This window comes from Lasiosphaeria miniovina (assembly GCF_030549165.1).
Source record: "Lasiosphaeria miniovina strain SMH2392-1A chromosome Unknown B0T26scaffold_1, whole genome shotgun sequence".
In the NCBI taxonomy this organism is placed as follows: Eukaryota; Fungi; Ascomycota; class Sordariomycetes; order Sordariales; family Lasiosphaeriaceae; genus Lasiosphaeria; species Lasiosphaeria miniovina.
In genome coordinates this window covers 1,092,324-1,120,284 of record NW_026848220.1, presented here as the reverse complement: position 1 = coordinate 1,120,284, position 27,961 = coordinate 1,092,324, and the positions used below count along the sequence as shown (strand labels likewise).

At 56.1% G+C, this 27,961-nt stretch overlaps 9 protein-coding genes across 9 annotated transcripts; 3 read left to right on the top strand and 6 right to left on the bottom strand.

The window, feature by feature from the left end:
• Nucleotides 1-60: 60 nt before the first annotated feature.
• On the top strand, nt 61-1,770 carry B0T26DRAFT_736201 (uncharacterized protein; the record flags this gene model as incomplete). The annotated part of the gene is made up of 1 exon (XM_060443302.1): nt 61-1,770. One exon carries the CDS (start codon nt 61-63, stop codon nt 1,768-1,770), a length of 1,710 nt encoding a protein of 569 aa, XP_060302118.1.
• A 117-nt stretch (nt 1,771-1,887) lies between these two features.
• Nucleotides 1,888-3,701, bottom strand: B0T26DRAFT_8210 (DHHC palmitoyltransferase-domain-containing protein). The gene is made up of 3 exons (XM_060447405.1): nt 3,366-3,701; nt 3,129-3,282; nt 1,888-3,067 (listed from the first exon to the last, which is right to left on the bottom strand). Exons 1-3 carry the CDS (start codon nt 3,452-3,454, stop codon nt 2,006-2,008), a joined length of 1,305 nt encoding a protein of 434 aa, XP_060302117.1. The 5' UTR covers nt 3,455-3,701; the 3' UTR covers nt 1,888-2,005.
• Nucleotides 3,702-4,168: 467 nt separating this feature from the next.
• On the top strand, nt 4,169-8,621 carry B0T26DRAFT_683206 (uncharacterized protein). The gene is made up of 4 exons (XM_060440794.1): nt 4,169-4,782; nt 4,833-5,210; nt 5,265-5,681; nt 5,734-8,621. Exons 1-4 carry the CDS (start codon nt 4,660-4,662, stop codon nt 8,392-8,394), a joined length of 3,579 nt encoding a protein of 1,192 aa, XP_060302116.1. The 5' UTR covers nt 4,169-4,659; the 3' UTR covers nt 8,395-8,621.
• Nucleotides 8,622-10,783: 2,162 nt separating this feature from the next.
• On the top strand, nt 10,784-11,996 carry B0T26DRAFT_683202 (uncharacterized protein). The gene has a single exon (XM_060440793.1). The coding sequence runs from the start codon at nt 10,894-10,896 to the stop codon at nt 11,938-11,940; it is 1,047 nt and encodes a 348-aa protein (XP_060302115.1). The 5' UTR covers nt 10,784-10,893; the 3' UTR covers nt 11,941-11,996.
• Nucleotides 11,997-12,159: 163 nt separating this feature from the next.
• Nucleotides 12,160-12,939, bottom strand: B0T26DRAFT_736198 (Alpha/Beta hydrolase protein; the record flags this gene model as incomplete). The annotated part of the gene is made up of 2 exons (XM_060443301.1): nt 12,160-12,782; nt 12,822-12,939. 2 exons carry the CDS (start codon nt 12,937-12,939, stop codon nt 12,160-12,162), a joined length of 741 nt encoding a protein of 246 aa, XP_060302114.1.
• Nucleotides 12,940-13,838: 899 nt separating this feature from the next.
• B0T26DRAFT_683199 (C2H2 type zinc-finger-domain-containing protein) lies at nt 13,839-15,241 on the bottom strand. Its single transcript, XM_060440792.1, has 2 exons — nt 14,942-15,241; nt 13,839-14,881 (listed from the first exon to the last, which is right to left on the bottom strand). Exons 1-2 carry the CDS (start codon nt 15,046-15,048, stop codon nt 13,888-13,890), a joined length of 1,101 nt encoding a protein of 366 aa, XP_060302113.1. The 5' UTR covers nt 15,049-15,241; the 3' UTR covers nt 13,839-13,887.
• A 197-nt stretch (nt 15,242-15,438) lies between these two features.
• On the bottom strand, nt 15,439-17,407 carry B0T26DRAFT_866542 (uncharacterized protein). Its single transcript, XM_060447824.1, has 4 exons — nt 16,844-17,407; nt 16,455-16,790; nt 15,967-16,026; nt 15,439-15,879 (listed from the first exon to the last, which is right to left on the bottom strand). Exons 1-4 carry the CDS (start codon nt 17,361-17,363, stop codon nt 15,680-15,682), a joined length of 1,116 nt encoding a protein of 371 aa, XP_060302112.1. The 5' UTR covers nt 17,364-17,407; the 3' UTR covers nt 15,439-15,679.
• Nucleotides 17,408-18,499: 1,092 nt separating this feature from the next.
• Nucleotides 18,500-20,280, bottom strand: B0T26DRAFT_669656 (uncharacterized protein; the record flags this gene model as incomplete). The annotated part of the gene is made up of 2 exons (XM_060439086.1): nt 18,500-19,266; nt 19,347-20,280. 2 exons carry the CDS (start codon nt 20,278-20,280, stop codon nt 18,500-18,502), a joined length of 1,701 nt encoding a protein of 566 aa, XP_060302111.1.
• A 4,332-nt stretch (nt 20,281-24,612) lies between these two features.
• B0T26DRAFT_683196 (uncharacterized protein) lies at nt 24,613-26,799 on the bottom strand. Its single transcript, XM_060440791.1, has 2 exons — nt 26,063-26,799; nt 24,613-26,003 (listed from the first exon to the last, which is right to left on the bottom strand). Exons 1-2 carry the CDS (start codon nt 26,442-26,444, stop codon nt 25,036-25,038), a joined length of 1,350 nt encoding a protein of 449 aa, XP_060302110.1. The 5' UTR covers nt 26,445-26,799; the 3' UTR covers nt 24,613-25,035.
• Nucleotides 26,800-27,961: the final 1,162 nt, after the last annotated feature.

The window sequence follows — 27,961 nt, the reverse complement described above, 5'->3', positions numbered from 1 at the left end:
AAAAAAGTTGGCCAGGGGAGAAGACGGCATCGAGACCGGAACGTCAACACAACGCCTCCAATGGCAGCGACAAAGATGCTGGCGAGTTTCCTGAACATGCTGCCGACGCTGAGGTGTCTGGTGCTCAGACAGTCGGCGCAGCCATGGGCGCGGGCCCTCTGCAGCCATCGGCTTCTGTCGACGTCGGCCGCCTGCTCCTTCCCTCGCTGGAACCTGCCCACGGGCGACGCCAAACCCGCTCGGCCTGCAACGAAGCCTGCACGGCCAAAGACGAGGGCACCGTCGGGCGCGGCCACAAAGAAGGCAAACGCCGCAGGGCCAAAGTCGGGGGGAGCGAAGACATGGGCCAAGCCAACACCACAGAAGCCGGCGCCAAAGAGACCAGACTCCAAGGCTAGGTCAAAAAGAACAGACACTAGGCCCGCGTCCAAGAGACCGGAAACGAAGAATCCCCAAAAGAGAGTAGAGAAGAGAACAGAACCGAGGCTTGCGTTGAAGAGAGCGGAAACCAAGCCACCCCCAACGAAAATAGAAAAAAGAACAGAGACGAGGCCGGCGTTGAAGACGGCCCAGACGGCCCAGAAACCAGCCGCGAAGACTCGGACGGGGACAGAGCCGAAACCCACAACTCGCCAGCCCATTGAGTCCTTCCAGCGCCCCGAACCCGCCCTATCCTACCTCCCGTGCCCGTCCAACGACCCCAACCAGCACACCATACAAGCCCTACCCCCGTCTCCCGCCTCCATCAACGCCGCGACAGCCGTCTTCACCGGCCAGCCCTCGCGCTTCCTCTTTGCCGCGCCCAGATTCCTCAACATCCCCATGAACACGTACGTGCCCGAAGTGTGCCTGCTGGGCCGGTCCAACGTCGGCAAGTCGACACTGCTCAACGGGCTGGCCGGCGCCGAGGGCGCCATCGCCGGCCGCAGCCACGGGCTCGCCGCGCGCCGCGCAGGCCTCGCCATCACGAGCTCCCGCGCCGGCAGCACCAAGACCATGAACGGCTTCGGCTTCGGCCCGCCGGTGCGCGTCGCGCCGCAGCCCGACGGCGGCGCCAAGGCGGGCAAGAAGAGCAAGTTCGGCATATCGCGGTCCCAGCGGCGAGAAGCGGCCAAGCAGACCGAGAAGCCGCCGGGCCACAGCCTGGTGCTGCTCGACATGCCGGGTTACGGGCTCAACTCGGAGGCCGAGTGGGGCGTGCAGATCGCAAAGTACCTGTCGCGGCGCGCCATGCTGCGCGGGGCCGTGGTGCTGATCGACGCGCTGACGGGCATCAAGGACGGCGACCGCCAGGCGCTGAGCCTGCTGCGCGACGCCGGCGTGCGCACCACCGTTGTGCTCACGAAGGCCGACAAGCTCGCGCCCGCCATTGAGGACCGCCAAAAGGCCATCGACGCCATGTGCATGGCCGTGTGGGACGAGCTGCGGGCCATCGAGAAGGAGAGCCTCAGCTGGGTCGAGGGCGCGGAGAACGGCTGGGAGAGCGAGATCTGGGTCACGGGCGCCGGCGACCCCAAGAGCGGCGGCTTCGGCGTGGCCGCTACTCGTCTGGCAATTTGCAGGCTGGCCGGCCTGGTGGAGGACAAGCGGGTGGCTCCGAAGCCGATTGGGACGTCGAAGGTGGCAGCATCGGCTGCGGAATCGGAAGTGGCAACGGCCCCGGGAGAGACGAGCCCGGCCCTGGGCGACACTGTGCCGTTTGATCAGATCACCTGGAAGACTGCCACAACACCTCAGGTGACTCCTAAGGAAGACGAGAAGTTATTCTAGAATGCAGTGAGGCGAAGGGGGGTTGCTCACTGTAAGTGTATTGTACATGTACATGTATATTATATGTATCCCCCGAGATGATCCTGTAGGAATACTGTAAAGACCAATATAAATAGACTTGATACCCTGCCGTGAAAGATCACTTGCGTGGCCGCCCACAGGGCATCGGTAGAGGTGATTGAGACATTATTGAAGATGGTATTCAACGCCGCAGCTAGAATCATTGTTGGATAGTCTAATAGTTTCGCAGAGGCTCGGGCTCGTCCCCCATTGTCCCCTTGTTCTTCCTTACCCTCCTCCGCGCGTTGTCCTCAGCCACAGGCTCATGGATGTCGCGGAACGAAAAGTTGGGGAAAAACACGTCGACCATGTTGTCCCAGAAGCCAATGTCATACAGGTTCTCGACGTCCTTGAGTCGCCACACGGGCTCCCACTCGCCGACACCCGGTAGCGGGTCCTGGCCGCCCGCCGGGTGACGCGGCGGCTGCCCGCTCTCGGTGCGCACCAGGATCTGCTCGGCCTCGGCCGGCCACCGCGTCCACGCCGGCTCGACGCGCAGGTCCTTGGCGCGCTGCCCCGCCGGCGCCATCGCCCGCTTGAACGCGAAGCCCTCGTCCATCTCGGCCTGCCAGTCGCTCCACTTCATCGACTCGTTGGTCGTCGTCCCGCAGTACACCAGCCACACGTGGTACCCCAGCAGCCCCCACACCAGCGGGCTCGTCAGCAGCGCCAGCAGCGTCACCGCGCCCATCGCCACGCCGTCCTGCAGACCCCACCCCCAGCACACCAGCCAGTCGGCAAAGTCCATGCCCGCGCCAGACCGCCACGGCGCCAGCCGCCACGCCGGGTACCGCGCCGTCGTCTTGGCCGCCATCAGCGACAAGCCCAGCACGCCGCCGTACAGCGTCAGCGCACCCGTGCTGGCCAGCAGCAGTACGAACCAGTGCGTGTTGCGCGCGCCGACGCAGTTGTTAATAAAAATGCAGTGGTGGTCCGCGCGCGCCACGCACCGCCGGCACACGCTGCAGTGCTTGCTGCGCGCGGGCTTGAGGCGGCGGCACGTCGCGCAGACCGCCCCCGGGTGGAACAGCGCGAAGTCGTACGGATACCGCGACATCTCGGCGCCGTGATTTTCCGAGGTTACCGTCCCCGGGTCGCTGAACGCCGCCAGGTACAGGAACACGTACGGCAGCGCCATCGCCACGGTGCCGGCGGCGCGGTGCACCGCCCCCAGCTGCGGCCACGCTGTGGGTAGGTAGAGTATCTCGCCGACGGAGAGGAGCAGGAAGTAGAAGATCTGTGCGTACCGAGTCAGTGGGCCGGGCTGGAGAGGGATGGATACGAACAGGGGGACTTACCAGCACCAGCGGGTGCTTGTCGTACATGATGTACGTGCCGAACCGCGCACACGACGACGTCACGCGCCCCGAGCTGACGCGCTGGTCCAGCGCCAGCACGCCGGCCGGCACGTGCACCCATATGAAGCGGTGCAGCCAGGCGATGGGGGTACGTCTTTGTGTGTACAGAAAGTCAGAACTCGTGCTTTTTTTACATCTCTTTTTTTATTAAAAGAGAGGGGTTATGCATGTACATACCTGAGTGCGGGTAGGCGGCCGAAAAAGGCCACGAAGATCATAAAGGCAATGCCCAGCACGACGAGGGCGATGGTTGCGACGGCGCCCATGGTGGTGGTGTTGCTGCGAGATGTAGATGCAGATGAAGTTGTTGTTGGTCTAATAAACCCACAGCATGCATGTTCTGTCCTCTCAAGTTCCCCAACAAACAAAGCCGTTAGATGAAGCCCGTCAGGAGATATAAATAGGATAGAGTAGGCTTTAAGTAGAATGCAAAATGCCAGGCTTTGGAGAGAGAGCTATGCCGTATCGATAGAGAGAAAATGAGAATGGCTCAATGCTATCTCGTGGGAAAAGGATTGGCCAAGTTGAGGCGACGAGGCCGAGACTCGACTCTGCGACAGGCCTTGTCCCACTTTCAGCCCGTTGGGGCTGACAGGGGCAGGCAAGCAAGCAAGAAAATGTCACGCTCGCTGCTCATCCGCACCGACACAGCCCGAGCCTAACTGGCCTGACGGCTGCAAAGCCTGTGATACAAGCCTAACGAAACTTCTGTCTGCTGGGCACTAAGCAGCAAAACAACTGCCATCGTGGTCCGTTTCTTTCAAGCATGTCTACCGCTGCTGGGACACCAGGTGCCTAGAGCGTGGGCAGCTGCGCCCCGGGTAGTGGCAGGTGTTGGTGGGTCCGGAGGCTTACGAGGGAGGAGCACCGTCCCGTGAGAGCGCGCGACCCAGGCGGAACCAAGACGCCCCACGTCACGCGAGTCACATCCATCACGCCTGTCTGGCACGCCCACACCCGACGCCCGCGAAATCCCAAAAGCACAATCAATAACAGTCGGTAACATACCTCGCCCGTCGTCCTGCTTGAGCAACGTACGCATGCACGCAGGCAATCAGGCACGCAGGCACGCAGGCATTTAAAACCTCGATCGCCACCTAATAGGCAGGACGCAAGGTTTTGTCTCGGGGTTCTTCTTTAGTTCTCGACGTTCCTTTTACAAGCTTGCCGCGTTGCGTTCCGTCCCACAACCAAATTTGGCCATCTAACCCCAACAAACCCTAGCAACAGCGCATCAACCTCCATCGGCGACCATCGACCTCCATCGGCGACCATCTCTTGCCCGCTTCGATACTTTGTACATGTTATCATCTGTACTTTTTCTTTTGCCCGCCCGTCGCGTGTCTCTTTGTCGTCTCCACTCCATTGCCGCTGCAGGGTTAGGAGTAGGGTTCGGGTTAGGGCTTTTGAGAGTTCGGTGGGGTTTTAGTGGGTTACGGCAGCCCAACCCCCCGACAACCAAAACGCGACGATGCCTGCCCACATCGTGTACGATGGACACGCCGCCGACACCGAGGGAACGCTCTTTGAGGGGACAACTTTCTGGGTTGCCCAGCGCGTGCCCTCGCGGCAAAGGATTCTCGGTTTGATCAAGGCGGGTTCTGTTCTTCTGCCGAGTCCGAGTATGAAATCTAACAGACGCAGAGCAACGGCGGCAAGGTGGTGCTCGTGGACAAGCAAGCCGATATTCGCATTCACGACCATGCCCGTAAAGATGTCCCTAGCGGCCAAGGATTTGTGTCTTGGAAATTCATCGAGGAGTCGGTCAAGAAGGGCGACCTCTGCGATGTCAACGATTACATCATTGACAACCCGAGTGCGCCTGTGAGTGCGTTGGCGAGTGCGAGAGCGAGTGCACCGGCGAGAGCGAGTGTGCCTACGCCTAAAACTGCACCTGTAAAACAAACACGGACTCCCTTCACCCGCGAGGACGATGAGCTGCTAGGTGCCTGGGTCCGGCGGTGTCGTGATCAGGGAGAAAGCATTGGCGGCAACGCCATGTACCAAAAATTTGCAGAAAAGGTATAGCCTTCCTCTATAAAACGCCGTGTCTCGCCCCTCTAACTCCATGTACAGTATCCGCACCACACATGGCAGTCCTGGAAGGACCGTTTCCGCCAGAAATTCTCTGGTCTTCCCGAAGATCAAATTCCGGGCTGGAACAAGCCGCCGCCAGCCTCGCCATCTCCGGGCCATCCTTCAGCCGCTGATGCCACCCGTGCTCCTGTACACCAGCCACCTACAATTTCGGTAACACGTCCAGCCCCTGTGCATCAGAGCCGGGCATCGCTAGTCACCAACGAGACTGCAGTCTCTCAACCGAAGACCGGATTCCAATCGTCTGGTACTAAACGAGCTAGGGTGTTTTTTGACGACGTAGACGACGAACTCCTCGTCCGCTATGTTACCCAGAGAATGGAAAACGGCAAGGGGGCGAGCGGAAGACCAATAGGCCCAAATGGAAATATCATCTTCCAGGAGCTCGCAGATCAGGTAAGTCTGACTACCCTCCCCTTCAATCTAATCACCATTTGACCCTTGGTAGTATCCGCATCACACTATGCATTCTTGGCGTGATAGATGGGTTAGGCACCTGTCAAGGCCAGAGGAGCCGGATACGTCAGATGACGACGACGAGCCTCCAGTTACAGTGTGTCCAATTGTCAAAACCGAACCGCGCGTTTCGACATCTTCCGTCCCTGAGAACCCTATTTCGATTTCGGACAGAGTAGATCAGCAGACTCGGCCTGCCAGTGTTTCAGGCTTGAACCGAGTACCGCCGCCCAGACCTAACCCCAGGCAAAGCTCTACTCCTCTATCAGCGACCGCGAGAGAAACCCCCGCTGCACACGTGGCTGATGAGAACAATGCCCCCTCAAACACGGGCATTGTAAGAGCTCGAGAGCTCCGTGAGCTGAAGAGGGCTCGGAAGGAAAAACGAAAGGATAAGGCAGAGATGCAGGAAGCTGTCAAGAGCCAGCCCGAAATTCAAGCCACGATCCTATTTCAGGCCAGGGCCAGAGGCTATTTGACGCGTCGCTTTTTGTACAGCAGTGACGAGGAAGACTCTGACAGCGGCAGCGAGGAGCCCGACGGCGATGACGAGAACCGCGAAACCGTCGAGCGCGAAACCAACGGGCCCAGTATGAATGTTCATGATGTCAGCGGACGTGATTCTCCTAGTCCTGAGGTCGCCGAACCTGGGGTCACCGAACCTGAGGTCACCGAACCTGAGGTCAAAGAAGGCGACAGCAGAAACCCCAGCGGTGACGAGTCTGGCACCGAAAAGATTGACGAAGAAGCTTCCGTAAAGGTCGAGCCAGATATGGAGGATCCTGGCGTTTCTGTACCCGAGGGGGAACCCGACATGGGCGAGTTTGAGGCCGGAAACGAGTCTGACGGCCCAGAAACTCCCCAGCGCTCGATAATGGACAGCCACGCACACGAGACTCAATCTCAGCCATCATCTCCACTGACCGAAAAGAAGCAATTCTCAATACTTTTCGTTGAAATGCAGAGGCTGCTCGGTACCACCCCAGTTCCAGATGTTTGGATCGGGGGCAAGTCTGTGAATATTTGGGACCTATGGCAAACCGTAAGGAGTCAGGGGTCTACAGCGGTTCGAGACTGGGAAAACGTTGCCGAAAACCTGGGTCTTGACTGGATCGAGAGCCCGGACGTGACATACCAGTTGAAAGGCGCCTTCGACGAGCATCTGGGGCCGCTTGAAGAATGCTGGGATGAGATGAAGGAAACCATGGATAACATGCCCGACGATGACGAGTTTGGTGACGCGGAGTCTGGGGATGGCGGGGCATCCGGCGATGACGAAGCATCCGGTGATGGTGCAACTGGCGATGATGCATCTGGCAATGAGACGGCTGACGAAGATGAAGGGGCCGGCGATGACGAGGTTCCTCAAAACCTGGCCAACATTGGCCCCGAAAAACTCGGCCTCCGTCCAGAGTCGGTTGGATTCGCATCTTCGCCACCCATAGTCCCGCTCCTGGGGGTTTTGAAGAGAAAGTCTGAGGGCAGCGCGGCTCTGCCGAGATACGAAAAGCGACGCCGGTACGGCTTGGACGAGGAAATTCCTTGCACCCCGGTTTCGGCGAACAAACGAACTGTGAAATTTGCCGACACGCCGACAACGGCACAGAAAGCTATCGGCTATCGGCGAACCCCACACCCAAAGAGCATTGAACCACAAACGCAGGACTTCAACTTTGCTGAGCACCGGCCAGCCCTGCAGCCGTCGAGGGTCGAGCCAGAAACGCAAGACTTCAGCTTTGGGGGGCAGGAGGACTACCATTTCCTAGATGAAGAAGATTCCACTTCCCTGTCACAGCAACTCAGATCAGAAACCAATGCCCAGGCATTGCCATCGCTGCCGCAGGCTCTTCCTTTGAAAAAGCGGATGAGCGAGAAGGCCCGACCACGGCGGGCAGTCTCGGTATCTTCCGAGACTTCATCGAGTTCTGGGTTTACTTCTCCTGAAAGAATGGTAGCTGCTCGGCCGGCTGCTTCTCGCTCAGTTGCTCCTCGCCCAGCAGCTGTTTCCTCGAGCACTACAACCGGGGCAACGCGACGGGAACTGCCGACCGCCTGGACCAAAAACACGCCAGATACCCCTGCAGGCCGAGTCGCTAGCGGACATTTGACTGCCCGTGAGGCATCAGCTCCTTTGGGGCTCGGGAAAAGCGCACCCAGGGTGGTCTCGAGTCGGCTGGTAGCTCGACGGCCGGCTGCCCAGGCTGCACAGCCCAGCCCCGTCACGAGTGTCTCGAGCAGGGGCAGCAATCGTCACCGTGCAGCCGCCGGCAATACCAGCGGGTACGACGAGGGTTACGGCGCGAATTTCGACCTTATGGAAACCATCAACCATTTTATTTCACTTGGCTACAAGCAGAGCCATGTGGTGACGGTGGTGAAAGCCATCAAACTGGATCCGGACCCGTTTGATTTTGGCCTCGCGGGGCGGGCGTTGGAACTCATCAAAAAAGACGGCCAGCTCCCCGGGAACATGCAGGGTGTCTGGACGCCGAGAGACGACGACGTCTTCATATCCATTGACCCGGCCACCGAGCGGGTGGAACGCCGGTGGGAGCAGATTCGAGAGAGGGAGATTGCGAGGGTGATGGAGAAGCACGGACGGGACAAGCTTGCAAGGCGCCGCGAGTTTCTGTGGAACTTTGAAAGCGCCTAGGCTGGGACTGGCTCGAGTGTGCTGTACTCGAGCAATGCTGGGTTGTTTACTTGCTTTGCTTGTGAATGAATGGGCTGTGGCTGGCACTGACATTATGCTAAGGGATAAGTCAACTATGCCAAAAGCAGAACACCCTAGAACCTAGAAGCAGAACACCCTAGAAGCAGAACACCCTAGAAGCAGAACACCCTAGAAGCAGAACACCCTAGAAGCAGAACACCCTAGAACCTAGAAGCAGAACACCCTAGAAGCAGAACACCCTGGAAGCAGAACACCCTGGAAGCAGAACACCCTGGAAGCAGAACACCCTGGAAGCAGAACATGCCGTGTTAGCCACCAACGCCACCACTTCCTTCGCGCGCGCATACGGCTTCAACACGCACAACGTGTTCAACTCTTTTCCAAATTCCTTCTTTTCTACTGCATTCGACGCAGAATTGACTGGCCATTATCATCATGTGCGACTACGACGAAGAGTGCGTGTCGAACGCGCTCGAAATGGTCGAAAATGGCGTCTCTTTGCGCCGAGCGGCCTAGAAACCCTCAAATCGCTACCCAAAGAGCGAAGCGTGTTGACTCCGTGAGGCTCAACGGTACCACGAAGGAAATAATGGAGGTTTAGTTCAAGCATTTGGCCTTCCTGCCGTCAGGGACATCAAGCCCGAGAACCGTTGGAATAAAGACAAGACAGGCCTGCAGGAAGGCCAGGGTAGCAACGGCATGGTCCTAGGATCCAAGGAATATAAAATTTTGATCAAGAGATCGCCCCGGGGCCCGCACCTGGACCTCCTTCATCGAATGCATCTCGGCCGCCGGGCAGGCATTTCGACCATGCGTTATTTTCAAGGGGAAGAAGGTTCAGCAACAGTGGTTTCCTTTGGAGCTGAAGCCATTCAAGAAATGAATGGAAGTTCGCCGCCCAAAAAAGGGCTGGACCGACGACGAAATCGCCCTGGAATGGCTTCGCGATGTCTTCATTCCGGGCGCGGCTCCGGAGAACCCTAGAGAGGCCCGCTTACTGGTCCTTGACGGTCACTACAATCACATAGCCTTCGACTACATGTGGCTATACTTCCTGAATAACATCTACCTTGTTTACCTGCCCCCACACGCATCGCACGTTGTATAGCCTCTCGATTTGGGCGTCTTCTCGTCCCTGAAGCAACTGTACAGAAAGTTCCTGACTTTAACGACCGTACAGTCAGAGGCTACGCTCGTGGGCAAAAGGACGATGCTTGTGTGTTATTACAAGGCTCGGGAGATTGCTTTGAGGCAGGAAAACTGCAAGTCAGGCGGCATGCCGCCGGGTCGTGGCCCCTGAACAAGCAGAAGGCCCTACGCAGTCCTTTGTTGTTGGAAAACGCGAATGGAGTCAAGAAGGCCACAACTGCGGCAGCGGACCAACTGTTCGCCACTACTCCGCAGCCCCCCAAAACAATAGAGGACCCGGGCATGTGGAAGACTCCCTACAAGGTAGCGGACCTAACGATTCAGCTAGCCAAATCCAACATGGAGAAGAAGGCTGACAGGGCACGACGGGAGCCGTTCAAGAAGGTCGCAAAAGGCTTCAGCCGGAAGGACATCGACCTGGCATTACTTTAACACGAAGTCGCTATATTGCGGGCGCAGTTGGAGCTTGCAAAGAATAAAAAGAAGAAGGCTATCACTACGGACCCGAATAAACGCTTTGTTGACATCACGAAGATCAGGCAGGCGCAGATTGAGGCCGGGGCTACTCAGGAAGGCCTTGAAGAGAGCTCTGATGAAGGCCCTGTCGACGAGACGCAGTCCTGTATTGTTTGCGAATAGCTTCATTGAACGGTAGTAATTCGAATGTTGACTGTCCCTGGCTTATACGGGCGAAAAAAACGCCACCGGCATGTTGTTGGATTGGCTATTGTCAGATGGACAAGGGTTGCATGTGGAATAGAGCTCATCCCAGCTGAGCTCTGGTGTGGTCATCCGAGGTGAAAAGAGGCTCAGGGGAGCTGAAATGAAGTGGCCAGTTCAGCTGGTGTGGCTACTTTTGCCACCACCATTGCCACCATTTACAACTATAATAGAGGCCCTCTGGCAGGACCAAAAAGAAGAAGGAGGGAGATCAATGAAAAAAAAGTTGAAGTGCTGAATCCAACACATGTTCCGCTTCTAGGGTGTTCCGCTTTTGGCCTAGTTGACGTAGTGTTGATAGCACCAACAACGATAGCGTTATTCGCTTGCTTGTAAATGTGAAGTTTACGTTATCTTTTGCTGCGAGTGAATTGCTAGGTATGTGTTGTCAGGGGATGTACGTACACTGTATTTAACAGTGGAACTCTTAGAGGCTGGTGTGATGAGTAATTAATCCTCATGCCTGAGGCAGCAAGTCTTGTTTTAGATCTCGGAAAGAGTTTGCGGCACGACGTCGCTCCGCCCCCACTTGGATTCACGTTGCGTGCACATTGCAGCCTCACCGTTTCCAATTCAAAGCTATCGTTGGTAGCGACGTCCGGATCCGCAATGTTACGCCCACAGACCTTTCAGTCGTCATGCCTATCTATATTACGACTCTTTAGGAAACAAATCGCTCTACCGACGTTGCAGCCGCGGAATATTGCCACCTCATCGGCAGCATCGTCATCGCCATCGCCATCGCCATCGCCATCGCCATCAGCAGCATCGCCATCGCCATCAGCACTATCGCCATTGCCATCAGCATCAGAATCATTAGCAGCATCATTAGCAGCAGTATCTGCCGCCTCCGAGACCGTCATCGCTTCCGAAGAGGCACTCGGCTCCTTTCTCTCGTCAATCGCGCCCTCGTCCATACTCTACCTCGACCTCGAAGGCACCGCGCTCTCCCGCAACGGCACCGTCTCGCTCATCACAAGCCTCGTGTACCCGCAGCGCACCACGCGGCTCATCGACGTGCTCACGCTCGGCAAGGCCGCCTTCACCACGCCGGCGCGCGACGGCCGCACCACCCTCAAGTCCATCCTCGAGGACCCCGCCATCTCAAAGTACCTGTGGGACGTGCGCAGCGACGCCGACGCGCTGTGGGCCCTCTACGGCGTCGGCCTGCGCGGCATCACCGACCTGCAGCTGCTCGAGAACGCCGGGCGCGCCGGCAACAGGAAGCTCATCCGCGGCCTTAGCAAGAGCATCAAGCGCGACCTCGCGCTCACGCCGGCCGACCTCGACCGCTGGCACCGCACAAAGACGGAGGGCAAGCGCCTCATGGACGAGAACCGGTTTGATGTGCGCCCCATCGCCCCCGATGTCGTCGAGTACTGCCTCGGTGATGTTGCGCTTCTGCCCGCCCTGCACGAGCTGTATGGTGGGCGTGTGGACGCCGAGTGGCTCGCCAAGGTCGTCGACGAGAGCGCCCGCCGCATCGAGGAGGTCCAGGCGGTTGATTATGACACTACCTTCACGTACCAGAAGATGTTGGCGCCTTGGGGCGGCGACCTTGTGGTGAAGGTGCTGAATCCGGATCTGCCGGTGACGGATGTGGAGCTGCCGGTGGTAGACGTAGAACCTGTAAAACCTGAAAAACCTCTTGTTTGAATTCTACAAATATACTGTATATAATACTACTAACTAAGCGCGTCTTGCCATCTTGTCTCTTTGGTGATTTATAGCGTACGATGTCTATTGCTACCTCGCCGTTTGATAAACCACTTGCTCTACCGTTTAACCCTCCGGTTACCATAACTATCCCTCGAGAGCATGACACTGCTTTCCCACATCTAAACCACTCGATCACAACCACCCACACCCACACCGTCATGACATATCCATGGCGTCAGCGTCAACCGCGACCTCTGGCAGGTCCACACCAAGCACATTCCCGCAGACGAACGCGACGAAATCGTCCATGCCCTGCGGCGAACAGAACCAGTGCCCGCCCTCGGGATACTCGCACCGCTCGACCTTCCCACCAAACGCACGAAGCGTGTCGCGCATGCACCGCCCGTTGGCCACGGGCACGGTTCGGTCGTCGGCGCAGTGCTCGAGCAGCACCGGCGTACCATTTAGCACTGCCGACAGATCTCCCCATCCTGTTGTTTCAAGTCCGAGCACGGCGCGCATCTCGCCCAGCGGCCGCCCGTCAAACGGACACCGCCCGCAGAACAACAGCAGGGCGTCCAGTCTCCCCCCGGCTTGGGATGGGATGTCTGGCAGGTTGAGCACGGCGTGCACGCTCGTCGCGGCGCCTATGCTAATCCCCGCCAGCAGCACGCGGCCCCATCTCCCATTTAATACCGTAACTTCGCGCGCGCCCGAGTCGGAGGTGTCGTGCACGTTGAAGCACTGCGGCCAAGTCGCGGGGAGACTGCTGCAGCGCTGGGTGGGGGCCTGTGAGAAGACCCAGCGGAAGGAGGGGAACGCGGTGAACGGGGAGTGGCCTTCCGAGGAGAGCTAGTGGTGCAGTTGGGATGCGAGACTGGATGCTGTGCCGCCGCGGCCGTGGAAGAAGATCACCGTGTGCGTGTGGGTTGTGGTTGGGGGGATGGTGGTTGGGAGGTCTGTTGGTGGTGTTGGTGGTGCGGTGGAGGTTGCCATTGTCGGGTTGGATGCCGGTACTGGTATGGGGTACTGGTATGGTATTCGCAAGTGCTGTCGTTCCGAGTTGGCGGTGATTCCTTCTGTATGCCGTGAAGATGGTGGTGGTGGTGATGGTGGTGATGGTGGTGATGGTGGTGATGGTGATGGTGGTGGTGGTAGAGATATGTAGTGACGCGGTCTGGTTAGAATGGAAAGTGGGGACGGGTTGAGGCAACCAGCTCGCCTCTGTTTAGGTCCATACGTTTCGGGCCTTTTCGTCCGCCTCGTAAACCGATACCGGATCAGTTTCACCCCTGCCGCTCTTCTAACAGAGGCAGAATCAATGGCACTGCTTGGGCAAGGGGGACTCAGTGAGTGCACGGGAACATGGTTGGTCAGGTTTGGAGGACTTTCGACGACAGGGAAATATAGGCAGTCTCTTTTCATGGCTGTAGTTCAGATCATGTCACCCCCCGGGATGTTTACATATAGTTGAAACTTTGGGATGCTGAACGGGCAATTTTGAAAATCCGTTACCTGGCAAGTCTGGAAGGGAACTGAACGGCCCTTCGTCCCTCTTCCGTTTGCCTCCGGCGGCCCTCCGGGGGCGCCCCCGGAGGGCCGCTGGGGGCAAGAAAGAAGAGGTCGTTTAGCTACCCCTTCCTGACTAGTCAGGTGGTGTGTTTTAGAGGAGCAGAAGGAGACTCGGAAATATGATCACTGGTTCTAGGCATGATAACACCGCCTCTGGTGGTGAGGAAAAAAGGCTGGCTGGCTGGCTAATTATTGGCTAGGCGTAAGTATGGGGTATTTCTTGGGAAATGATTCCCTGAATCACTAGTGTTCAGGAGAAGTTGCATTCTCTACCTTCCAAAATATTCGGAACATGTCTCTCAAACCGGAGCAGTTGCCATCTAAACCAACCAACCAACCAACCCAGCCAACCAGCCCCTGCCTCTCAAAAGCTCAGCACCAACTATACTTGAGCCTGCGCGCGGGCGTCTCACTAATGAAATGCTCCATCAGCGTCCTGTTGCCGAGCAGCTCGACGCGGCTGCGGCGGCGCAGCTCGGCGCGCTGCGCCTTGTCGACCTGCTTCTTCTGGGCGGCGAGCAGTGCGCGCTGCTCTGACGGTGCGAGGTGCGCCAGGCTCTGCCGGTCGCCGACGCTGAGGTGCGCGAGCTGGTCGCTCAGCGCCGCCTCGCGCTTCTCGCTGCGCAGCATGATCTGTGCTGAAGACGATGACGACGGTGCGTCTAGGGGTGTGGGGTCTGCGGTTTCCGGGGATGGTACGGGGAGGGGATTTGCGGAGGACGGAACAGGACTGCGTGGGAAGTGGCGCGCGTGGCTCTCTTGAGAGGCTTGTGCTGCTGTGCGGCTGGTGACGGTTTTCCCAGAGGGGAGCCGTACAGAGTCGCGGCTGGGGATTGGGGAGATGACTTTTGCGGTAGAAGAAGACCCCGGCTCGGCGCTCGTTCCTTCGTCGCTGCTGTTCCCCGTGTCGAAGTCGAAGAAATCGCGGTATTCCGAGTCTGGGTGCTGTATGTCGATCTTGCAGTGGCCCTTTCCGACCATGTGCTGCTGGGCGGCTTCAGCGGTCCTCCGCTGCGAGTGGCAGTAGAGGCACTCGTGGTAATCGAAGACGACCTGGTGGAGATAGCAGAAGAGTGTCTCCGGATCGACGACGAGGTGGTCGAGGTCGTTGATGAAGAGGCCGTGCGACTTTTGCATGTGGAGGATGCTGTCGTCGAACGAGTCCGAGGCGCGGTTGCAGAAAAGGCAGTTCTCTGCCACGAAGCTGGGCGCTTCTTCTTGTGTAGGCGCATCGTCGGACTCGTCCGACGAGACGTCTTGTTTGGAATCAGGGGCGCCGGTCTGCGACCCCGCTGCGGTGGGGGCGCTGAAGGCTGATGCTTCGAGGGGCGGGAAGCCGGTAACGCGGCGCCGCAGGTTCTCGACGCTGCTCACATGTCAGCGGTGAGATTCACGACTTGCACCGCTTTTGCGCCAGGTAACTCACTGCCACTGGGTCTTGGAGTGAGCCCGTCGGACATCGTCGCTTTCAAAGGTTACATTGCAAGCACTGCACTGCTTCGACGACAGCTTGAAGGGAGACGCAGCGTCCATGATGACTAGTGTGAGGATTGACGACTTCTGTGTTGTTTGGTATTCGAATTAGAAGGGTCGCAAGTGTCGTCTGTGAAGCGGCTCTCTCCGCTTGCGGTAAAGGCGTGAAGGCGGTTGATGTTTTAGCCCGTTCTTTTGGAGAGGCTATTGATTGCTTTAAAAAGCCCGACAATAACCCTAACTCTGTGGTGCGGGCTCGCTGAAAAGGGAAGGCAGCCCCAACTCACTATGAATCATCCTGAATCACCCCTGTAATCCATTAGTGCAAGCGGTGCTCAGCCTTTCGCAGCCCGGCTTTGCTAGCGCCTGACCTGCATAATAGGTCACGTGAATAGGATGGGAAGTGGTCTGAGACGTCATACCACTTGACGCTGACCATTACAATGGCCTACAACGATCCGTATGGGGTTCAAAATCACCAGTTGGTGCAACGCATGGTTTTCAGAGAGAAATCTCATTTATGCCCTCGAGTCCGAGAGACCAGTTAACCGTCTCCTCCACCCTAAGGACCTATCCATCCTGACTACGGAGGTGATGTTGGAGAAATGCCTACGACCGAGGTACTCCGTACATTTACTAGAGCCCTAGATATCCTTGAGAACCCTAAGTATCCTTGAGAACCCTAGGTATCTTAATTGGCTTTGCCCATGCCTCCGACTGCCTTTAATCGCGCCTTCCACATGGCCTTCAGCAACTGCGGGCGGTTTTTGTACTTGTTGTACTCGCGTGCAGTGAACCAAACCTTCTTGAACGTAGCGTACTCGCCCGGGTGGCCTGTAGTGGTTTGAATGTCGAAACTGGGGGTAAAGTAGAGCTTGAACGCAGGCGAGTCTTCAAGTTGTTTTGCAAGGCGGTCGATGAAAGCCTTAGCCTAGAAGACAAAGCTGGTTCGCAACGCTTCAGCCGCTGGGCCTGTACTCTTGGGATCTAGGAGGCTGGCCTCGGCGATGATGTGCAGGTGTGCCACCACCTTCTCCGCTAGTTAGGTCATAAATGCAAGAGTATCGTTGCCGTAGGCGTTAGCTGGCAATCCATAGTCCAACATCGTGCTCGGGGGAGTTTCGATTAAGTGGGGAGATTCGCTGAACATGGCGTAGACGCGATGTTGGTTGTATGTTTCCCAGGGAGCCATGAACTCCCGCCATCCGAACTGAGCTCCCGAGGGATCCAAAACAACCTTGCGACCGCTAGCCAAAGTAACTCGCAACACTTGGTGAGCTGGAAAGGTTGAAAAGCTTGAGGAACCGTCGGCTTCTAGCAATACCGAGCGGTGGCAGTTTTTCACAAAGAACGAGATTTTCTCGATAGACTTGTAAGGAAATCCTGAATACGAAGCACGGCTAAGTCAGTATAATAAGCCAGGAAGATGGATTGGAGATATCCATCAAGTCAATAGGGAGACTTACGTTTGAGAAAGAAGCCGGTTAAAGATTTGCCAAAGTCCACAAACTGGCAACAGTTTCCATTCATGAGGACGGCTGTGCCAGCATCCTTGGAAGGAGCCAAGTCGTGTCGGAACTTGGTGACAATGTGCTTCCCTTGGTAAGCGGCTCTCTTGTCCCAGCCATCCTGAGCCTTTGCATGAATTACGCCGTTGTCTTCTGATATTTTCTCAATTGTGGTGTCGTATGTTGACCCAAGATAATGCTCGAAAATGGGCTGGAAATAGACATCGAGGTGTGAAGGTGCTTCAGCGCTCGACAATCGGACCTGTGCTGCTTCCAGTGGGCCTTTTGGCACCACTGGTTGCAGTAAACTGTGCCGAATGAAATGTGGTTGCCGAAGGTGATAAAACATCCCAAGCACTTCTTGGCTGCGCCGCTATCGCCGCAATTCCCGCAGATTGAATCATTGGGGTCGTTCGGGAGGGTATCGTGAGGAATCGAGATAGATTGTTCAAACGGCGAGTCCTCATCCCTGCGGCCCTGGGCCACCCATTTGTAGTATCGAAGGTGGCTGGCCTTGATGCTTTTGTCGTCCGCAGCTACCGAGCTGTTGAGGCCGAGAGCTGCAAGGTTCTGGAGAATGTATTGTGAATTGGCATTCTGCAATCCCTCCTTAACAATCCTGACCAGGAATTCTTTGTCCGGATCATTTGACTGCTTCCATTTCGCATCTAGCAGAAATTTGGCCATCCCAGGATAGGCGCGAGCCATGAGAAGCGGGATCTGGTGCGGGAACTGGTGCTGGTCTGAAACGGATGGAAGATGCTGAAAGAAGTCCTCCACGAAGTCTTCGGTCGAAGGAGGGGCGGAAATGGAGGTGGCAGTATCCCCGTGGGCGACGAAGATGTTCTCTATGGCTGCCGATACCATTAGGATTGCCGATACCCACTAGGATTTCGTGCCGTGTATCTTTCTCAAAATTATGAAGTAGTAGGGAAGTTTTGAAAGATGGAAGAGAGAGGCAGAGAGGATGCAGCGGGGCAGAAGGAAGGCGACGGAGAAATTTTAATGTGGGTCGGTGTCAGTGGTTACTAGAATCTTTGGAAAGGGAAGGAGCGAAGCAGAGATAAGATCCAGGCGGGTAAATGCTAACCTAAGTAGCTTGGTGCTTAGAGGCACCTACCTAGCTCAAGTAAACGAGGTACCTTACGAATATTAGGTGACTAGGGACTTGCTGCGACGATGATCCACAGCTGCAAAATCTGTAGGCCTATTATAAGGAACTGGCGAAGGCTTGACGGGATCTGTAGGGGTGGGATAGCACCTGACAAACGTACTAGCACTCTCAGAGTTTGGATCTTGGTTATTGTGAGGGGTAGCCCCTTTTTTTAAAACCCGAGTCTCTGCAGCTAGAGTCGAGAGTAGAGATGAATGAAAAAGATCGAGTCTCCTACGACCGTTAAAACGTCCCCATGTACATCTAAGATTCTGCCACGTATAGTATTTACCGCTTTTTACCATAATCCTTCCACTATAACTGGCCTTCTACAACTACTAAAAACATCGTCAGCGCCGTTGACTGGGCGGTTGATGCGGCAGGTAGGAAGGGGGGCTGATAGAGCAGTTGACAACTTCTTAAATGTGGCATTTTACCACGCGGTGGGCTGTAACGTACGTATTGTACGTACGGTAGCTGACGACGCTTTAACAGTCGGAGGAGACTCGCTCATGAAAAATACAAGGCGTGTAAGCTGTCGAATGAATAATATACACGGCAATTTTAGCTGCAAAGATAATACCACGATTTCCGTAGTTCTTCTGAGAGTGCATGATGCGGAGTCACACCACTTGACGCTGACCACTACAATGGTTTAAAGGCCTATATTCGTAGCGCGTAGAGTAATGAGTAATGGGCTTAACCTAAGGATAGATTTGAGAACAAGCTCCTATATCCGGCCCCAAGGCCCAGCGACCAGCCGGAGACAGCCTACCGGTATACCTGGTTCTGCCTATGCCCTATCTACTCACTGATTACAGCTCCACGCTATTCTAGTCCTGCATGAAAACTAGGCGAGGAGCCGAGTCCTCAATAGGTGCAGGTACTTCTGCCACTCTGGGAGACGGTTCAGGTCCCTCCCCCGCCCAGCCCACCTGGCCAGGCTCTCCTCCATAATCTCTAGCCGCACCACCCACTCGGCCTTCATCTTCTTGGGCCTGCGCTTGTACTTGCTGTACTCGGCGGGGGTGAACCAGGTATCCTTCAGCCCGTCGTACTCGAACGGGTTGCCCGACGTGGCCTGGATGCGGAAGTCGTGCGCGAAGTACAGCTTGAACGCCTGCGACTTCTCCAGCACGCGCGCCAGCTTGTCGATGAAGGCCTTGGCGCTGGTGACGAGCTCAAACCGCGCCGCCCGACCCTTGGGACTCAAATCCTGGAGGTCGAACGTGTCGGCCCCCGCGACCATGGGCAGCAGGTACGCCGCCAGCTTCTCGGCCATTAGCGCCTTGATGGCGCTCGCATCGTGGGCGAAGTCGCCCGTTGGGTTGCCCCGACTCGCCGTCATGGCCGCCGCGACTTGGTGGGACGCCTCGCCGATAACGGCGTGGACGCGGTGCCGTTTGTATGTTTCCCACGGGCTCAGCACCTCGCGCCACCCGAACTGCGCGCCCGACGCATCCACGACCACCGCGCGGCCGCACGCTAGCGTGATGCGGAGGACTTGGTGGGGCGTGAACGGCGAGAAGGTGTGGGAGCCGTCGTCCTCCAGCCACACCGAGCGGTGGCAGTTCTTCACGTAGAACGTAACCTGCTCGACCGACTTGTGCGGCAAGTCTAGATGTGGAGCGCCAAAGGTCAGTATAGCGATCTAGCTGTTGTCCACTGAGGGCATATGTGTGAAGTTATAGAATTACCTTTCAGAAAGAAGTCGACTAGCGGTTTGCACTGGTCCACAAACTCGGCGCCGCGGCCATGCATGAGGACGGCTTTACCAGCATCCCGAGAAGGAGCTAAGTTATATCGAAACTTCTTGGCGATGTGCTTTCCTAGGTATGCAGCACGCTCATCTGCGCCTCGTCGACCCTTGGCACGGATGAGGCCGTTCTCTTCGGATATCTCGGCCAGCGCGACGCGATATGCCGATGCGACGAGGTGCTCGAAGATTTCCTGGAATTGTGCCATGGAGATTTGGAGGCGCTTCAATTCCCGGCACTCGGACTTGTGCTGGTCCCAGTGCGCCTTCTGGCACTCCTGGTTGCAGTAAGCCTGGCCGGCTGAGATATTGCCGGCGCCGAAGACATCGTAACATCCGGCGCAGTTTTGGGTCGCGCCGCTGGTGCCGCAGTTTCCACAGGTCGAGGCCTTGGGGTCTTCCGGGAGCACATCGTGCGAGGTCGGGGCCGATTTTGCAAAGGAGGAGGAGGAGGAGGAGGCTGACGATGCGAAGGGGGAGTCCTCGTCCTTGCGGCCCTCCGCCACCCACTTGTAGTAGCGGAGATGCTTCGCCTCGGTGTCGGTGACGTCTTTGGGAACCGGGCCCTTGAGGGCGAGGAGGGCAAGGTCGCCGAGAAGGTATACCCCGCTACGCTTCTCGACCGCCTTCTCCAGGATCCCGACCAGGAATGCTTCGTCTAGGTCATCCGAGGGGCCCAAGTCGGCGGCGGCATCGCGAGACTGGATCAGCCACTTGCGGCCGCTAGCCAAGACATCTACTGCGACATTGTGACGGGGTTTATTTTGCTTCTCGATCGAGGGTATATGGTGAAAGAAGTCCTCAAAGACGGTGAAGTGGAAAACGGGCTTCGGAAGCGTGCCATTGCTTATGGTAGTCTGGTTGACGTTCTCCATCTTTGCGGTTGTGATGTGCTTGATAGTGATGTACTTGATAGTGACGTGGTTGACTAGAATGCTTGACTAGAATGGTTGATAGAATGGTTGACTAGAATGAGAAAGGTGAAGTGCCCGCGATGGAATTTGAGTAAGGTAAGGTACCTGCGATAAAATTTGGTGCGGCAGTGTGCAGGTTGGAATTTCAGTGCCATCCTAGCTAGAGCTACAAATCTTCCTCCCTCTTCTTCATCCCAACATCCTTTCTTAACGGCACGTGCCACTCCTTTTGAGAACAGCACAATGGCAGTGGCGAATCCTTATCCTGGCCGCTTCGGCCGGAAGTCCCCAGGTAGGGACTTTCGTTGCTGAGGCAGCTTACGTCCGCTGCCCATCGATGAGGGCGAATACAACAAACAAACTTCACTAGAGTCATCCGTGAAAGGAGACTCTGGAACCATGTTGTTAGGTATGTAGCATGGTTAGAATGAGCCCTTCTCCACGATGGAGGTGAGGGCACAAAGAGTCGCCCTGTGAGAATCTCTACCTGCCAAAGCTTCTACGGTACGGTATCCAGCAGCATCAGGGTCGGATTTGGCTGACTCAATATTCGCGTAAGCCTATAGAAAAGCTAAACGTCAAAGCCCTTTTCCTTTCCATTTCTTACACCGCAGAAGTTTGGCTTCTTCACCGCGCTGGCGTATAACGCTTCACCGAGTGCAAAACACAGCCAGCTGAGCCTTGTCCTGGAGGTGGGGGTGGGGGTGGGGGTGCACCGGGGAGAGCAATCTTTTCTTTTTTCCGTACCTCCGTACCTACGTCATACCCTCCCGCGGGCCCAAGGCAGCTGGTAGCAGCTGCGATGGTACACCGCCCCGGGGTTTGAAAGGTTAGTACGATGGATTTTGCAAGGGGTTTTAGCGAGGGATATAAGCCTAAAATACACCTCCACAAGGATTTGAAAGCTTAGTGCGGTGATTTGGCAGGGGGTTTTAACAGGAGATATAACCCAAACATATAGGGGGCTTGGAGTCGCCTTTCTAGTAGGTTCTCACTAAAACGTCACTTGGTGGTTTGAGAGTTATCGGGTGCACTAGTATAACCTTTCAAACCCTGTACCGGGGCCGTGGTTCAGACCGGTAAAACCCCGCGTTACAAGCTCACCGGGATGCGCTTACTCCACGCCAGCCTAGTTGCCCGGGCAACGACGTAGAAACCGTCGACCTAGCCGTCAAGTTACGAAAATCCACGCAACGTGCTTCTCAGTTGGTCTCAGGGCAAAGTCTTTGACTATTTAACGTATGAATCCAGGATTTAGTCAAAAGTTATAGCCGGCGCCTAGTGGACTGTGCTGCATTGTCGACACCGTGATGTGCCAGCCCCGAGGCAAGCCCATGTCTATGACCTCGCCCCTGCCGAAACCAAGTCACTGGCAATTCCAGATCGTGATATGAAGCACTGAGGAATGGGGATGATAGAGTTGTACGGGAGTGCAGCCGAGACTAGCCTAAATCTTCCACTACGGTGCGGAACCACCATTAGGGGTGGCTAAATCTGCGTTGGCAGGTTATTGGTGTCGGTGGCCCGACTGTCTGGTACGGCTCTCGACGTACCTATACAACTCTCACACCTGCCAAACGCATATCGCGTGGGATTGTAGAAGCGCCTCCGGCCGCACGAGCCCCTGGGTTCACACAGCTGAAGTGGTGAAAAGGCACCCCAATACGACACTAAAGCGGGCGAGCCGTACGGGGTACAGGTACAAGAATCCATAGCAGGGTAGTTAAATACGATAAAGAGGCACTACTGCGTGCACTAGTCGGGGGATCTCAAGTCATGGTAAAAGGATGTAGTTTCTTAAGAAAGGCTGGAGAAAGAAGGTAAGTGTGACGGCGCCAGCCTGCAGCACTCACTACCACTGCGCTAGAACCCCCAAAAGGATGCCAGAATTGCAAGTTGACAACTTGCAACCTGTAGTAAGCTATATAGTACTGCTACGGCCATTGCGCGCCGTGACATCCCCCGGGTTCGCTAGAGGTTCGTCCCGAGCCTCAACCTTTCGCCCCGCTCTCGGGAGGTTGAGCGAGCATACTCGCGAGCTCTAGATCCGGGTTCAATCGTACTATAGGGATCCCCAAAACTACCCACATTTAAACCCCCACTGTTTTCCCGATATTCCTTTCAAGGATCGGTCGTGCCGAGCATTTAAAGAGGTGGGACTCATTTTTGCAACTGTAGGGCTCGAACCCACAGCCGTTTAACTTGCAATTGTGACGGCGCCAGCCTGCAGCACTCACTACCACTGCGCTAGAACCCCCAAAAGGATGCCAGAATTGCAAGTTGACAACTTGCAACCTGTAGTAAGCTACATAGTACTGCTACGGCCATTGCGCGCCGTGACAGTAAGGAGCGATGCCTTCCTCTAATAAAAGGGAGAGCGGGCTGCCTACCTTATATACTGAGGCCGGTAGGCCAAGAAAAAGGAGAAGGTACACTAGATTATATTAGGTAAGGGCATGAATTAACCTCGCGTTGCCCGGCCCCTGAACCCCTGACTACCGAGTCGAACTATTGTGATTCTATCTGCAATATAATGGTGGACAAGATCTTTATACCACGGTCTGGGCAGTGGGAGACAATAATATCCCGCTCTCTAGTAGACCAGTTTATCTCGATCGCTTTTATAAGCTAGTATAATGCCGACCTCGTCTTCTGTCTCTCCGCCAGGCATGAATGTCAAGAGAGAAAGACAAATACTTCCCTGTGAGCTAGATGGTTGGGTTGCAACATTGCAGTAGAGTTCGAGTTCAACATGTAGTAGAGTTCGAGTTCAACATGTAGTAGAGTTCGAGTTCAACATCGTCACAGCTCTTGGGAAAGTCGATGCTGCGCACCAGTCCGCGTGCTATTGTGATGCGGCCTCCCCGGACGTTGCCAAATGGATCAAGCCTCACTGGGAAGGTGCCGGTCTCTTCAAGATTGACGGAGAAGCACTAGTGGGTTTCATATCCATATCCGCTCTACGAATCGCGGTCATGCGTCCAGGGATACGTGATCGGCCTCGCTACGCTCGCCTATGACCAAGATGGCATGCCTTGTCGCCGGAGAGGCCGGGCAGCACCGCCTTTCTCGGCAGATTTCCAGCACATTCCGTGAGCCAGGTCTGCAGTCCAAAGGCCGGCGTGATAACGGGCAGCCGGAGAGAGAGTTGCAATGACCGCAGCCAGGCCCGACAAGGCGAGCAGTTTGTCCTCTTGGAACGATAGTTTGTCCTCTTGGAACGACAGTTTGTCCTCTTGGAACGACAGTTTTCGCCCCGAGTAGGTCTCCAAAATCTTGAGCCACCGGTCGAAAATCGTGCCGGATATACAAGTTTCGCCGTTTCCGAAATCGGCGTGTGGCCGCCCCGTCAATGTCCCTGCCCCTGAGGGCCACGGGTAGCCATCCAGGACCCGGAAAGCGCCTAATTGACGGCCCAAGGAGGAGTCAGATCGGTGCCATGGCCTGGGCTTCTCACTCGGCGATACGCTTTCGGCACTCCCAGGATATACCGTCCCTGCGGTAGTGGATGACCTGGGAGAGAGCTGCGTCTCTTGGAAGGCCCAACCGCGGGTCGCGAGAGGGCTCTCGAGGCGTTTAGACCAGGTTTCGAACCTGGGTCTGGCATGATGGACCCGGGACAGCGACGGGAGCCGGTCGCAGCGGTAACCGCACTCGCCGTCGGCGCTGCCCACGTCAATGAGTCTCGTGGGCAGGTAGCCATTATCATCAGGTCCAGGACCAAGCTGATAGACTGTCCTACAGTTGTCGTGCGAGATCGTGCGAGATGCTACACTCGTTCAACCGTTGAGTCGCGAGCCTGATCTGAAAGGGGTCGTCGTCCTGGATTGTTGAGGCTAGCAAAGAGAAGTTTGAGGTATTATGCGGTTGAGGCGGCGGCCGAGGCGGCTTAGTGAAAAAAATTAGGAAAATGGCAGTCGAGAGGGGTGTGAACAGAAAGTAGAGCACTTGGCTGCGTGGAAGTCATGGTGCTGGCCGATCGGGGTGCTTCTCGCGGTGAAAATCCAGAGAATGGCTACTGTCATGTATAGAGACCGGGTTGGTCGGCTGTAAGGGTATTTCTTTGCACCATGTTTGTCCGTGATAACCGGGGGGCGCCGAGGAACCTGAGAAGGTCTGAGGTCGTCACGGACATCTAGAGCGGAGCGGGGTTGGCTCATTCTATGCATCCATGTTTGCGCCAGTTGATGGGGATTGGCCGGCGGCGCTGCGCCTCCGGTACACCCACGCCTCACAATAACCTCCATGAAAACCAGGGGTGATCGGGGGTCAAAGGTGATCGCGGCTTGAATCATAAGCTTGATGCCGCTACCTTCAATAGTTAAGTTCACAAAGTCGTGCCGGAACTTCCTGTAGCCGTATCGAAAGACCAGTTTCCAGGAGTTTATGACCAACTGGACAGAGTATTCGTCTGAAAAAACATCCTGGAATTCTCGTGTTGACCAGGGAGTCTCCGGACTCTATGAGCTCAGTACCTTTCTCTCCGGATTTCTGCTTCTCGTGGCCCGTCATCAACCTTTCCCCGATTTGCTTACTTGTTCATCCGTGTAGAGGCCAACCAAATCTCAATTGAGTAGAGTACAACTACCAGTGAGGGCACAGTCACAATGGCTAGAATGTCTTAACCTAGAGGTGGAATAGACCCGTCGTACACGCTCTTTACACTTCCGCCTAATTCAACTTAATATAATTCATTGACTTCAAAGTTGAATTGGCTCAGGCCAAACAGAAAGCGCTACGATGTAGGAAGACGGGGAAGGCTACAGACCCTCGTCGCCCCCTCACCTTCCGGTGGTGCAAGTATATGTAAATCCCGAAACACGACGTAAACAGCGCCCCGCTCACGGCGAAATAGACGGTAAAGATACTCCACGCCGTGTCCCAGGCGTCCTGCGCCGTACGCAGCATGCCGACGAAGAAGATGACCAGCAGCGTGAAGCAGAAGCCGAGGCCGACCCACCACGCGGTCACGCCGCTTACAAGCTCGAAGACCCGGCCGCCCCGCCCGCCGAAGCGCCAGCGCTTGCCGTACGAGAAGATGGAGAACGGCCCGCTGAACACGCGCGACAGCTTGCCCAGCCCGTTGGACTTGAGCCACAGCCCCAGCTGGATCGCGTACAGGATGCAGATGGTGGATGTGGCGAGCCAGATGAACACGCCCAAGAAGTCGAACAGCAGGTTGGTGTCGAGAATTAGCAAGAGGTTGCTGGCCTGGTCGCTCGGGACGATGGTGTGGGCCACCATGCGGAACGGTGTTTGCATGCCCAGCAGCGTGGCGGAGAGAGATAGCGGCAGGTACAACGAGGCTAAGATGGTGAGGATCTTGATCGCCTTGGCTTCGCGGATGGCGTGTTTCTTGGTCAGGTAGTCTGTCTGTGGCGGCGGCGTTTTTGGCCTTGAGAGCCTCGACCACGAACTCAATCGAGTCCACCAGGTTTTTGACGCTCCGGAGGATGCCCTCGGCGTCCTCGATTTCCTTGATCGCGTCGCTGCTCTTGGCAGAGAGCCGAGGCTCGAAGAGGCCCAGCGGGACTTGAAGATGGGGGTTTTTGGCGAGTGGGAACTTGAGGGCTTCCCGGCTAGCATGGCCGGAATGCCCCGGGGATTCTGGAAGATGATGTCGTCGTCGCTGGATTTGTTGACGCTGAATCTTTGCTCGGACCAAACATTGTTCACGATAATAACTAGCGGGTTGTGAGCAATAGGCACAGCAACATGTACTGGGTAGTCAAACAAGACCCACATATCAACCGGTCATCTGCATCCTGCACACAAGTCAAGTACGAGTCTCTCGGATGGAGATCATGGTCCAGCGGATTCTGCGGCAGGCTCGTGCGGTTGACCAGGCGATAGAAATTCACACTGTCGCCGCCCAGGCTCTGCGACCACTGGGAGATGCTCCCGATGTCGTTCACGAGCAGCGGATCGTTGAGCCACCTAAAGATGCGCCGCTCCTCAAACGGCCGCGTATGCCGCTGCCTCAGAAAACCGATCAAAAAGTTTGGAGCCGGCCGGGTTGTCTCGGGGCCCTCCGTGTCGCGGAGGTCCGTGATGACGAAGTTGGAATGGATGATCATGTCCAGAATCCGCGCCGTCCCGTCCGTCTGCGGCGGAAGCGTTTCCATGCCCTTGGCGATGCCGTCGCCCGCAGGAACGTTTTGAGCACCTGTGGCGTTGTGCTGCCGTCGAAGTGGGCGTCGATGACTTGAAAGACGACCCGTTTGCCGATCGAAGGGGACTTGCTGGCCACTTCGAGATCGTCTCCTAGGGGCCCGCCCAGGGCGGCGGGGGCGAAATTCGACATGGTTCCGGGCGGCTAGTGGGCCGAAATGGGTGAGAATATGTCAGGGTCTGTGCCAGGCTGGGAGCACCGGGCTGCACTGATAACTGGGAGGGTCGACTATGGACCTCGTAGTGGATTTCGAGAATCCTCGCGTCTTTTTAATATCCGGAAAACACCGAGTTGCTTCCCCACCTCCCCCCTCCCCCCATGGCACGCACTGCGCGCCCTCCCCGCGTAGCCTGCATATTACGAAACATGAGTTGGTAAGTCAGGTGACCAGCTTTTAGACCAACCCCCTTTTAGACCACGCACTAAAATCGCCACCCCACCACATCATAAAATTCAATTGCTCGCAGCTTCGTCAATTAGATAGCTACGTTAATACAGCTTGCAGTGTCAGATTCCTCTTTTTCTGAAATTTCAGAATCTATAACATTTTCCCCAGTAGCTAATCTTTGTGCGCGGCGGATCTCCTCAATACCAGCAAAGGCCTTATTGGGGTTGATTTCCACCCTCCTTCTCTTCCGGCCTCTCGCACGTTCGAGGTCTTCCTGGGCCGCTTGCAATTGTTGTTGAATGGTAGCCAATTGGAAGGCCATGTTATCGAATTCTTTGTAGGCTTTCCGCATAAAAAGCCGTTCGCTGGCAGTACGTTTAGTACCACGTAGAAAACGCTCCCCCTGAGCCGAGAAATCCTTGGCCTTTTTAGGGGTAAACCACAAAGGCCGGCCCTCCGAATTCTTGCCCAGAATGGGGTTATTGAACGACTCAAGGCCTGCAGAAGGTGTGGGGGCTACCGTACTAATGCAGCCATTGGAATTCTTAATAACGAGGCTGTTGCTTAGGGGCTTCCTTAGGAAGACTGGCCACAACCCTGAGGCCTTCCAACCAGCCTTGATATTTGACTCGGTCATTCCGTAGATTCTGGCGCGCCTATAGCATTCTAAAAAGGCTCGTTTTGCAGCTACAGAGTCGCTGGTTAGGCCAGAAAGCAAGTCATTCAGCGGTGCCCTGTACTTAGCATTCAGCGGGCCGAAAACGGCTACATCTACGGGCTGGAGAACGTGAGAGGTGTGGGCTGGCAGAAATAATAACTGTACGTTGTTGGTAAAAGCCAGCCACATAAATTCCTCAGTGGTATGACTGCCGTGGCCATCCAAAATAAGGAGGCGTTTCTGTCACGAATCCCTATGGATTCCCTGTGGATATGCACAAAGGTGGGGCATGCTCTTTTTGGCGCGGGCCAATCAGGAGCGTTCCAGGGTTCCGAGCTCTGGAGCTCGGGGACGCGGGACAGTTCCGGTCGGGCGGTGACCCGGACGCGGGACCACGGGACAACGGAACCACTGTTATTGGTTA